The following is a 12954-nucleotide window of genomic DNA, read 5'->3' as shown; positions in this document are numbered from 1 at the left end:
GTGTGTGTTTGTGTGTGTTTGTTTGTGTGTCTGTTTGTTTGTGATTGTGTGTGTGCGTGCGCGCGCGCGTTTGTGTGTGTGCGCGTGTGTGTTTGTGTGTGTTTGTTTGTGTGTGTTTGTTTGTGTGTCTGTTTGTTTGTGATTGTGTGTGTGTTTGTGTGTGTTTGTTTGTGTGTCTGTTTGTTTGTGATTGTGTGTGTGTGTGCGTGCGCGCGCGCGTTTGTTTGTGTGCGCGTGTGTGTGCGTTTGTGTGTGTGCGCGTGTGTGTTTGTGTGTGTGTGTGTGTTTGTTTGTGTGCGCGTGTGTGTGTTTGTTTGTGTGTGTGTGTGTGTGTGTGTGTGTGTGTTTGTGTGCGCGTGCGTGTGTCCTGCAGGAAGAAGACTGAACGCAGTAAGAAGTTTTTCACGGATCTGATGGCTAAGGAGCACATGCCTGCCATGATTAACCCCAAGCCCTGCGGTCACCTGTGCTGCTGCGCCATTACAGGCTGTGAAGAGGTATGAACGCATTACCCACAATGCCTCTGTGCTGCCAATGTACAGTGCAAAGCGTTACTGCTGGAGGAAAAACTCATCACTGACCAATACAAGCAAACTTTCTTCCTTTTGGCTTCTGAAAATGTTTGCCACCTACAGTATCATTACTACTAATTATATTAATATTCAGATAAATAAACAACTTTGTGAATTGAGTAGTTATAATTGTTTAATATTTATTGTAATAAACAATTTTAAATATTATAGGATAAATACATTATTTAATTTTTAAATATCGATATAGTCAACAATTATTGGTTGCGTTCATATAAACGAATATGAATACGAATTTATAAATTGACTTGAAAAAGTGTTTATATTATACCTCAGTAGATAATGAATTAAATAGTCAACATTTATGGTTTGCTTTCATGCTAACAGTTGTGTAAAAATATTAATAAGGACTTAATATATTGACTTATTTAAATTGATTTATTAATGTTTAAATATCTACTGCATTACAATAGTCAACATTTTTTTGGTTGCTTTTAATTAAACAAGTGTCTAAAAATATGAATACTTTATAATTGACTTAAAATATATTATACCTTAGTAAATATTTAAACATGAAATAAATATTCAACATTTCATGGTTGCTATGAAAAATTGTTCATTTAATTCATATCTACTGAGGTATAATATCATCAATATGTATTGGTTGCTTTCATGTAAGCATTTTTTTTTTCATGATTTGATAATGAATAAATAAGTATTTTGCCAATTCTTTTTTAAATACAACTGAAAAGTTACATTTTAAAATATATTACTTTTACAATTTAATTAAAATGGAATTTAACCAAACAAAAAACAGAATTTGTGAAAATAAATAAAACTCTGTTTTTTTATGGAATGGAATTCATTTTTATTCAACTTAAATTGTTAATTCAATCATAAAAATAGGATTCATGGTACAATGCAAAATTTCATAACGATTAATTCATTAATTAAATTGTTAATGTTTTATGCATTCATTTGATTACTGACATTTTTGCTAAGGAATGTGTATTAAATCATAAATCACAGACAACACAGATTTTCTGAAAAGATGAAACATTTCATAGAGCCCTATTATTGTAAAATATATTCAATTATAATACGTTTTATTAATTAAATTGACCAGACTGCGGTTCAATTAATTAAATTGACCAGCTGTTTATTGTTAAAATTTAATAAAAACATTATTAAATCAGAAAACGGATCAATTAAAATAGAAAACACAAAATTAGGGAAAAAATAAAACGGTTTAAGGGGGAAACTGATTTCATAGAGCCCTAAAAATTCAATCATTATTAAAAAAAAACGCAATCCAGAAAAATAGAAAAAATAAAAAGAAATTTGTGGAAAAAATCTTAATCTGATTTCATAGCCTCTAATACGGTTTCACATCCAGTACTAATGTAAAAACACAGTATGCAGTGAGCTGTTATTGGTTTCTCTTTATCTGCCAGCCGTTTCTTTGCTGACTTCATTATGTGCCGGACTCACCTATGAGCAGTCGATAGCTTATCAAGAGCTGTGTGTGTGTGTGTGTGTGTGTCTGTGTGTGTCTGTGTGTGTCTGTGTGTGTCTGTGTGTGTCTGTGTGTGTCTGTGTGTGTGTGTGTGTGTGTGCGTGTGTGTGCGTGTGTGTGTGTGTGTGTGTGTTTCTTGATCACAGGGAGAATCTGTCTTTGGGAGGAGTTTCCTGGTGGCTTCGCTGCTTCATCATTAACTGCATCCTCTTCCTCCTCCTCTTCTTCCTCACCACCCCGGCCATCATCATCTCCACTATGGACAAGTTCAACGTCACCAAGCCTGTGGAGTATCTGAACGTAAGACTGCCACAAACTCCATGGCTATTTCTAGCGTCAAGTGAAAATGGTGCCAAAAAAGTCGTTCAGAACACTTTTGATGTTCATATAGACCGAGCGATGACAGTCCAAAAAAAAAAAGAACATTTCATCCAGCAAAATGTAGAAAAAAACCTGACTTGACGCTGGTTCACGGCAGGACAAACCCCCAGATTAGCGTGGAGGAGTAATGAAACATCCTGCTCCACAAATTAGACCGAGTTCATCTCTCATATTGTGAAAGACAAGAACATTGTCATATTCAAAATAATACAAAAAATAAAGAAATCACGTTTTTATTAGCAAGCAGTCATTTTTGCATTGTGACATTTTGATTTGCATTATTTTAATGACAGTCTTTTGTCTCTATAAGAATAAAATCAATTTAATAAATTGTACATTTAAGAATCAATTATATTAATAATAATAATACATATTAGTCATTTTATATATAAATACAGTATGTAATCCATAATAATTATAATAATACATTATATATAATAACAATACATTATGCCTCCATCATCATAATGTACCATTAGTTCAAAATGTATCATAATCATCATCATAATGACAATATTAATAATACACCATCTTTTTTTGTTATTATTATTATCATTATGTATAGTTAAAATAGGTACTGAATCAGTAATAAACACCGAGACTAAAACTATAAAAGTACTACTACTAATAATAATTGTATTCCATTTGAATTAATAATAAATGTTATTATTATTGTTACAATAATAATAATAATACAATAAATATATTTTATAGTTAAATTACTATAATAACTGAGTAATTATAAATCAAGCGAGTATTTTTTGTATTCATTTATTTATTTTTTGATACTCTACTTAAGGTTTAAACGGCAAGAAATCTCAATGGTCCTATAAACAGGCTTTATTTATTTTTGCAAGAACATTTTTGTACTATTTGCTTAGGATTTTGGGTTGAACCATGACCTGGACGTCAAGTTCTTCATGAAATTCACCCAAACAAGGTTTCCATTATTATTATTTTGCTGATGTGCTGAGACCGAGGAGGGCTGTACGAGCAGGTGATGGAGGAAAGCGAGTGTAAACACATGCTGATGTGTCTGTGTTTGTCTGTGTGTCTAGAACCCCATCGTCACCCAGTTTTTCCCCACGCTGCTCCTGTGGGCCTTCTCCGCCCTGCTGCCCACCATCGTCTACTACTCCGCCTTCTTCGAAGCCCACTGGACCAGGTACAGTCCCACAATCCCACACGACTCAAATCAGATATGTGACCCTTGAGCACAAAAGCAGTCATAAGCAGCACAGGTATATTTGTAACAATAGCCAGCAATACACTGTATGGGTCAAAATTATAAATGTTTCTTTTATGCCAAAAATAATTAGGATATTAAGTAACGATCATGCTCCATGAAGATATTTTGTCAATTTCACTGGGTCATGCATCATCTCAAAATACATTTTGCATAAAGAATATAAAACATTTTTAGGAAATGTTTTAGGACCATTAAATAGTTTTTGCATTGTGACGTTATTTTCATGAATATTACACCCATTTTAGCCAAATACACTTTACCTTATTTATTCAAACATTCATTCAATTGTATTTTATATATCTATTTATTCATTCAGTCATTCATTTAATTAATTGCATTTTATCCAATCATTCATTAATTTTTTTGTTTTGTTTTGTTTTTTGTTTAAAAGGCAGACCAACAAATATTACCGTAATGTATAAATACTTTACAATTTAAATATATTTATTTATTTAATAGTGTTTTTATTAATTCATTAATTTATATATTTATTAATTTATCTAATTTTAATTTTATCTAATCATTTATTCTTTTATATATTTTTAATTAATTGTATGCATGTATTTATTTATTTATTTTAACCAGCATTAAAGACAGACCAACAAATATTACCATGATGTATAATCAATTAATAAATTACTTTATTTGATTATTTTTTTTAAATATTATTTATTTATTTGTTTGCATTGCAGTAATGATGTAAAATGTGCTCATTTGTCATGAAAATGTCACAATGGTTAAAAAATCTTAATGGTCCTTAAAATATTTTGTTAATCTCCTACCATAAATATATCAAAACTTAATTTTTGATTAGTAATATGCATTGCTAAGAACTTAATTTGGACAACTTTAAAGATGACTTTCTCAATATTTAGATTTTTTTGCACCCTCAGATTCCAGATTTTCAAATAGTTGTATCTCAGACAAATATTGTCCGATCCTAACAAACCTTACATCAGTGGAAAGCATGTATAAATCTCAATTTAAAAAAAATTGACCCGTATGACTGGTTTTGTGGCCCAGGGTCACAGATCTGCTCTGAAGGGTGTCAGGTGTTTTATCTGGTGTGTTTCTCAGGTCGGGCGAGAACAGGACCACCATGCACAAGTGCTACACTTTCCTGATCTTCATGGTTCTCCTGCTGCCGTCTCTGGGTCTCAGCAGGTACCGTCTGAGATCTTTACATGTGTGATGAGGTTTATTTGAATCTGTAATTGCATATGTAATTCATTATTTATATCTGTCATGGGACTCGTCTGAGTATCTGCCTGAAGCTCTGAGTATCTGCTCAGTACTTGTGCTGATGTTTGGTGAATGATTTGACTATAATTAGCTTTTTAGTATATTAAACATTACTCGTTTGCTGGTGATGGTTGCTAGCGCTCTGCAATATAAAGGCTTGTTGAAATCACAAACCGAAAGTGTTAAACTTCAGATGACGGTTTCATAATACTAAATGTTCTTCTCTGTGTTAGTTTGGACGTTTTCTTCCGCTGGCTGTTTGACAAAAAATTCCTGGCTGAAGCCACCGTCCGATTCGAGTAAGTTTATTTCATTTCATTTTTGATTTTATTTTATTTTGAAATGCTTGAACTTTATAGCCAGTTGTATAATTGTATTAATTTAAATTTTTAGATTTATGTATTGAACTTCTGAATGTTTAGTTTATTTATTTATTTTTTTGAATGCTTAAACTTTGCCAATTGTAGCATTTCATTTAAATATGCATATATTAATGAACACAACTTTTTAATCTTTTTAATTGTTTATTTTATTTAAATATTCATATATTGCTTAACTGAAATTCTGAACATTTAAATGGTTTTTATTTCATTTTTGATTTTATTTCATTCTTTTGAATTGCTTAAACTTTCTTGCCAATTGCAGCATTTTATTTAAATACTCGTATATTAATGAACTAAACCTCAATATTTTGATTATTTTATTTACATTTTTTTTAATGCTTAACAGACATTCTTGCTGCTTCACACGTGTTTCTTGCTTTCTTGTAACTTTTTATTTTTTTAAATATTCATATATTAATTAAACGAAATTTCTGAATGTTCACAAACCTGCTTTTAGTGTTTATAGTTTTGATTTAGTGCATATATTGAGGTATTTAATCTGTAATTTCAGGTGTGTCTTCCTCCCTGATAATGGAGCGTTTTTTGTGAATTACGTCATTGCGTCGGCGTTCATCGGAAACGCCATGGATCTGCTGCGGATTCCAGGTCTGCTCATGTACATGATCCGGCTGTGTTTGGCTCGCTCGGCTGCGGAGAGACGCAACGTCAAACGGGTACAAAGACACGCAATCTTGATCCTTAATTTCACTCTTATATCATTAATGCTCAGGTGAACACTGGGTCATGCATCATCTCAAAATACATTTTGCATAAAGAACATAAAACATTTTTAGGAAATGTTTTAGGACCATTAAATTGACGTTATATTCATGAATATTACACCCATTTTAGCCAAATACACTTCACCTTATTTTATTCAAACATTCATTCAATTGTATTTTATATATCTATTTATTCATTCAGTCATTCATTTAATTGCATTTTATTCATTCATTCATATATTAATTAATTTATTCAATTCATTGTGTTTCATCCATTCATTCAGTTTTGTTTTGTTTTGTTTAAACCAGCATCAAAGGCAGACCAACAAATATTACCATAATGAATAAATACTTTACAATTTAAATATCTTTATTTATTTAATAGTGTTTTCATTCATTCATTTACATATTTATTAATTTATTTTATCTAATTCTAATTTATCTAATCATTTGTTTAATTAATTGTATGTATTTATTTATTTTAACCAGCATTAATTAAAGACAGACCAACAAATATTACCATGATGTATAATCAATTAATAAATTACTTTATTTATCTATTTGATTATTTTTTTTAAATAATATTTGTTTATTTATTTATTGCAGTAATGATGTAAAATGTGCTCGTTTGTCATGAAAATGTTACAATGGTTAAAAAATCTTAATGGTCCTTAAAATATTAATTATATAAATGAAAATTGAAAAATTAATTTCCTTTTAAGCAAAAAATAATATTTTTTTTCCTTTTGATGGAGGGATGTATTTTTTTGTTTTTGATAAGTTTTAGAGCTTCATCCACCCACAATGAGTTATTTTTACCTGCTGTTCACCTGGATGTGATGCGTTTAGTTGTGTAACGTGTGTGTGTGTGTGTGTGTGTGCGCAGCATCAAGCCTATGAGTTTCAGTTCGGAGCTGCCTACGCCTGGATGATGTGCGTTTTCACCGTCGTTATGACGTACAGCATCACCTGCCCAATCATCGTCCCCTTCGGTGAGTCAGGCCACGCCCACTTCCACATCAGCCCATTCACGAAACCACAGACCGACAGCCAATCAGAGAGGGACAGACGAACAAGGATGAAAGAGAGGATAAGGGAGAAATGCTGTGAATGACACGACCGAAAGAGTGTGTGTGTGTGTGTGTGTGTGTGTGTGTGTGTGTGTGTGTATGTGTCCAGAGCGCCTCCTGCTGGCTGCATGTCTGCATGCATCTTCAACAATGGAAAACGCAAGCTGCGCCAGCAGAACCACCTGCCTATGCACCGTGTCTCTCTCTGTGTGTGTGTGTGTGTGTGTGTGTCCGATAAAATATAGATCTTCTGCCTGCGTATTCACTGCAAAAGCACACAAACGGAGAAGACTTGCTGCATTTGAGCAGTAATCTCTTTGCTGTCTGTCGCTGAGCTTTTGTATGCTCACATTATTTCTAGAAGTCTCTCAGAAGCACACACACACAGGTGTTCGTCGAGCTGGCGGTGTGTGACTCATCGCTGTTCTGCGGAGGAAACTTTATTTCTGTCTCTCAGCCCACACTGTAAACGCAGACGGAGATGCTCATTTGAGGCACAGCGGTTCACATCTGACACGCGATTAACCTCACGTCTGCACACATGTTGATATCACATGTTGCATCTGAAATGAAAACACACTACAGGCTGATGTTTTATCGCTTGACAGATACTAAGACACACCTCATGAGATTACAATATTAAAGGGGTGGTTCACTGTTTTTTTTTCTAGACTTGATTGTGTTTATGGGGTGCAGTCTAACATGTGTTAATGCTTTGTTTTTAAAAAAACGCATTATTTTTCACATAATTTACCTTTATTTCACACCGCTCTGTCCCATCTATGAAAAACACACTGATCATTTCCTTCTTTTATGAAGCACCTCCCTCAAAAATAGGCGATGGGCTCTGATTGGTTAGCTAGCCCAGTGTGTTGTGATTGGCTAAACCGCATCTAGTGCGCGTCTAAAGGTCCCGCCCCTCACCTCAGCGGCATGTGCTCTGGTTGTATTAAACAGCGGCGTCGTTAATATCGCTTATCAGTTTGAGCCCGATTGAGAAGCAGAGGATATGTTAGCTTTTAATATACGGTTTTATCCTGATTAAAGCTTTAATACAGTACGGCAACTGCACGCTCATCCATGTTTAACGCTTCTCATAGCTATGTGAAAATAAGTGTATAATTGGAACAGTTCATTGTTGGAGCTGAGCTGAGAGAGAGAGAGAGATGCAGAGCGTGTGCAGAGCAGGGGGACACGGGGAACAGTATTAAGAACCGCTGCTTTAGAACATTGATTTTGAAACTTGTGAATCCATTAGAATCCTTAGAAGACAGAATCGCGATTCATATATGAATAGATTTTTACGTGCACCTCTAGTTTTCTCTTCCTCTTCTCTAGCAGCGCAGCATGGCCTCGCCCCCTTTGCTGCCTTTTCTGGGGGGCGGGGTTTATCTGGGTTTATGTCATGTCACGAACCCGGGAAGTAACATGTTGTAGTCCCTACCAGCCGTTTTTGTAGACATTAAACTGCCAGAATTTTAAAGGGGTCATATGACGTTGCTAAAAAGAACATTATGTTGTGTATTTGGTGTAATGCAATGTGTTTATGCGGTTTAAGGTTAAAAAAACACATTATTTTCCACATACTGTACATTATTGTTTCTCCTCTATGCCCCGCCTTTCTGAAACGTGTCGATTTTTGCAAAGCTCATCGGTCTGAAAAGCGAGGTGCGCTGTGATTGGCCAGCTATCCAGTGCGTTGTGATTGGCCGAATACCTCAAGCGTGTGACGGAAATGTTACGCCCCTCACCATACTGTGCTGATGCCCTGTGTCCCGGCGCGACAAGACAAAAACAATAAAACCCATTACAAACGAGGCATTTGTTGCATCCAGTGGGGGCATATTTACTGATTATAATGACTTGTACTGTCTTTTTATGCGTTGCGTATCGCGCCACGTAAACATAAAACCATGTCTGGAGAAACGACAAACAACAAGTGCTACTCTACACTGCTCAAAACTCGCGTTTGAATCGTCAGTGGCAAATTCTTTAAACATAAAAAACGTACTTACAGGCTGTGAGTCAGAAGCGCCAGACTGTCCTTGCAAAGTTGGAACTGCCCCACTTTATAGAAACAGACACTGGCATTGTAGGCTACTCTCTCAGGAAACAGTCCTCATCCTCCGCAAAATGCGCTGCACACATCTGAATATTTGGGTTGAAGGGTTCTGGAACAGTGTTGTAAATACAACTTAACCACTGATTTCTAGTCGTGTCCTCTTTTGGAAGACCAAACAAAGTAGTTTCGCTTTCACAATGAAGCACACAGCGTCTTCACGACACTGCGGCGGCGGCAACAATACTACAGCGAGAATAAAAGTTACGCCTTCTTTCTTTGCATGAACATTTGGGTGGAGTTATGCAAATCTTCCCACATAGTGAGGTAGACATGTGGGGGCGTGTTAGAACGAGCCGTTTTAGGTAGGCGTGGTTAACTCTTAACTTTTATAAAGAATATCTCTTTGGATTTGAGACTTTAGTCTTTGCAACTTTACAGATCTTCTTTATGCACCAAGAGCTTGTAACACTCCAAAGAGAAAGGAAAACTTGAAATTGCATCATATGACCCCTTTAAAAGATGATATCTCAGTTTGCATCGAACTTTCAGCTTCGTAACGTTGCAGATATTGTTTATGTTCCAAACGGCAACATTACACACTGACTAACGTTAAAAAAGTGAAATCGCAATGAACCACCCCTTTAATTTTGTATTATTATTTTGTAATATTTCATATTCGTTACTCTGAGCTCATCTATACACCAGCGTGCTACTACAAGCTGGTGAAATATGCTTTTAGTATATTTTAGGTCCATTTTCCAAATTTTAATGTCACTTCTTGTTTGCTGGTGTGTAGGTCTATATGATTTGATGGGGAAAATCTAATTACGATCAGGGTTATTATCATTAACTAAACATTTAAAAAACATTACTTAAAATAAATATTAAATGAAATAAGATACAACTTTTAAAATACATTTTTTATTTTAGTTAATTACCAAGGCAACATTTCTTATTTTCGTTTAAGTAGACGTACTAAAATGACTAATATAATAATATACAGACATATTATTTAAAAACAAAAACTAATAAGAATTACAAAAACACACAACTAAAACTTTAATAGAACTTATCTATATAATCTAACCTATAATCATATTTTTTATCAGAAAAATGGCAATCAGTATTATTTTAGCAATCAAAAATATATATATATATTTGTTTTGTGTACATTTGCGCTACTAATATTTTTTGGTCTTAAGTTCTTCCAATTTCAAATGTTAAACCATCAAGATTTTATTTTGGCACAAAGCCGCAGGGGGTCTTAAAGCTTCTTTGTTGACAACAGCCGGTTTGTGAGTGCTTCTTATTAAAAGTTTAGGAGAATGGTTTCAAATGGATGTTATAGGAGACAGAAACTGAGCAAATGCAGAGATGAGTTCATATGGAGCAGCATTTACTGTGAACTGAAACACTGGATGGAAATGTAATATAATTTAATATAATCTGTCATCTGCAGGGCTGATGTACATGCTCCTGAAGCACCTGGTGGACCGGTACAACATGTACTACGCTTACCTGCCCTCCAAACTAGACAAGAAGATCCACTCGGGAGCCGTCAATCAGGTGGTGGCTGCACCAATCCTGTGCCTCTTCTGGCTGCTGTTCTTCTCCACCATGCGGACAGGTGCGTTCACTCAAATATGTGACCCTGGAGCACAAAAGCTGTCATAAGCAGCACAGGTATATTTGTAGCAATAGCCAACAATACACTGTAAGGGTCAAAATTATCCATTTCTCTTTTATGCTAAAAATCATTAGGATATTAAATAAAGATCATGTTCCATGAAGATATTTTGTAAATGTCCTAGCGTAAATATATCAAAACTTAATTTTTGATTAGTAATTTGCATTGTGAAGAACAAACAACTTTAAAGATGATTTTCTCCATGTTTAGATTTTTTTTGCACCCTCAGATTCCAGATTTTCAAATAGTTATATCTCGGCGAAATATTGTCCGATCCTAACAAACCATACATCAATGGAAAGCTTATTTCTATATTCTATTCTAAATTCTATAAAAGGTTTTGTGGTCCAGGGTCACAAATATCCTACTTTAAAGTAAGACACTACAGATGAATAGGGTAAAAATAGAGTACCATCCAAATGTGGCTCACTTCCTCTGGTTTCTCAGGGTTTTTGACCCCGACGTCCATGTTTACCTTCGTGGTGCTCATCATCACCATCGTGGTCTGCCTGTCGCACGTGTGCTTCGGTCACTTCAAGTACCTCAGCGCGCACAACTACAAGGTACGGGTTGCGGTACTGCAGGTACAGTCCACCGGGCGGCACGGGTAGCTCAGGTAGACCGTCACCTGCCCCCGAGCAGAAACGCTCACCAGCACCTCTGTCTCGTTACAGATCGACACCAAGGACACGGAGATCGACGGAGTGGAGAACGGACGTCCTGCTAGATCCTCACCCTCCAACAAATCTCAGGTACTTTCCCAATGTGAAGCTAGTCATGGTTTCTTCAAACGACAACACTCAGAATTTAGTTTTTCATGATCGTTTTTCACCCTCTCTATGATCCTTAGAGTTAAACAGGCTGTTTTTCTCTTATACTAGTGAACTATTTTTACTTTTATTTTGTTACTTTCTATTTTAACATCGTCAAGATCTCCAAAATTGTATTTTGTATATTTTCATGAAAATTAAGCACATTTACCACTCTCTCCACCAGCTCTCAGAAAAAAAACTAGTTATTGTTTTGTTCTTATTTTTATAATTATTAATAATAATACATTTAAATGATCTTTAATTTACATTGTGTATAATTTGTACATTATAAGTACTACTGATAAATGGGTAGTATTTTTTTCTACAAAATAAAATTGATTTGAATAATACGTGATTTTAACAATAAAAAACATTTATAGTAATTTATAAAAACAATTATAACAAATTATTTCAACATAATTATTTTATTGTTGTTTAAAATTAAATAATTGAATTGATTGTTTTTATAGTACAAGTGAAAGTATACATAATAGTAGTAATTGTTGTACAGAATTAAATTGCTGATTTTAAAGCATTGTGTAAGTATTGTTGTTGTTATTATTAATTGATAAATTCTAAATACCTAATTAATAATAATATTTAAGCTACCTTTTAAATTATAGTATTTTTAATACTATAAACTGAAACGTAATAGTAGTATTTGTTGTACAGAATCAAATTGCTGATTTGAATAATAAAAACATTTTGTATGTATTTTTGCTATTATTATTATGATAATAATATTTAAATTACATTTCAATTTATATTGTTTTTAAAGTACAAGTGATACATAATGGTAGTATTTGTTGTACTGAATTAAATAGCTGATTTTAATAATACAAAAAATTGTCTGAATAGTTGTTATAATTATTAGCTTTATTATTATTGTTTTTATTAATGTATTATTTGTGCATTACCCTAATGAATATTTGGGTGAAAATGTGCTTTATTGTAACTGAAATATTGGCACAATGCAAATAATCTTAATGGTCCTAAAAAAAGGCTTAATGCAAAATATAATGTCATGTTTCATTTTCAATATTTTTTATTGTTATTTCATATTTATTCTTATTCTTGTTGATCTCGGGGTGAAATATGAACTCTGTGAGATTAAACGATCAAAGGCAATCCTGTTTTCCATTTCATCCATATTTTAAACAGATGCAGACCTGCCAACCTGTACGCGTTTTGCGTAGCGGCTACGCATTTTGACCTCAAAGTACGCTGGTACGATTTGTCACTCTAAACTATGCAGAAACCTGGCGACGCCTCTGTCCACGCGCAGTATTCTAAACTAGCA

The 12954-nt window shown here is 34.1% G+C and overlaps 1 protein-coding gene across 1 annotated transcript in view; it reads left to right on the top strand.

Annotated features, from left to right (window-relative positions):
* Positions 1–12954, top strand: part of LOC107552387 (CSC1-like protein 2) — a 57854-nt gene that overhangs the window by 43074 nt on the left and 1826 nt on the right. The window contains exons 13-22 of the mRNA XM_016234256.1: positions 374–497; positions 2182–2346; positions 3486–3592; positions 4754–4840; positions 5152–5217; positions 5813–5975; positions 6910–7015; positions 10615–10782; positions 11290–11426; positions 11517–11594. Coding sequence (XP_016089742.1) covers positions 374–497; positions 2182–2346; positions 3486–3592; positions 4754–4840; positions 5152–5217; positions 5813–5975; positions 6910–7015; positions 10615–10782; positions 11290–11426; positions 11517–11594 — 1201 coding nt within the window. The remainder of the gene's footprint in view (positions 1–373; positions 498–2181; positions 2347–3485; positions 3593–4753; positions 4841–5151; positions 5218–5812; positions 5976–6909; positions 7016–10614; positions 10783–11289; positions 11427–11516; positions 11595–12954) is intronic.

Source organism: Sinocyclocheilus grahami, unplaced genomic scaffold, assembly GCF_001515645.1.
Source record: "Sinocyclocheilus grahami isolate Dianchi unplaced genomic scaffold, SAMN03320097.WGS_v1.1 scaffold449.1, whole genome shotgun sequence".
Classification (NCBI taxonomy): Eukaryota; Metazoa; Chordata; class Actinopteri; order Cypriniformes; family Cyprinidae; genus Sinocyclocheilus; species Sinocyclocheilus grahami.
Note: the sequence above shows the minus strand (reverse complement) of the source record. Positions and strands in the feature narration are given on the sequence as shown.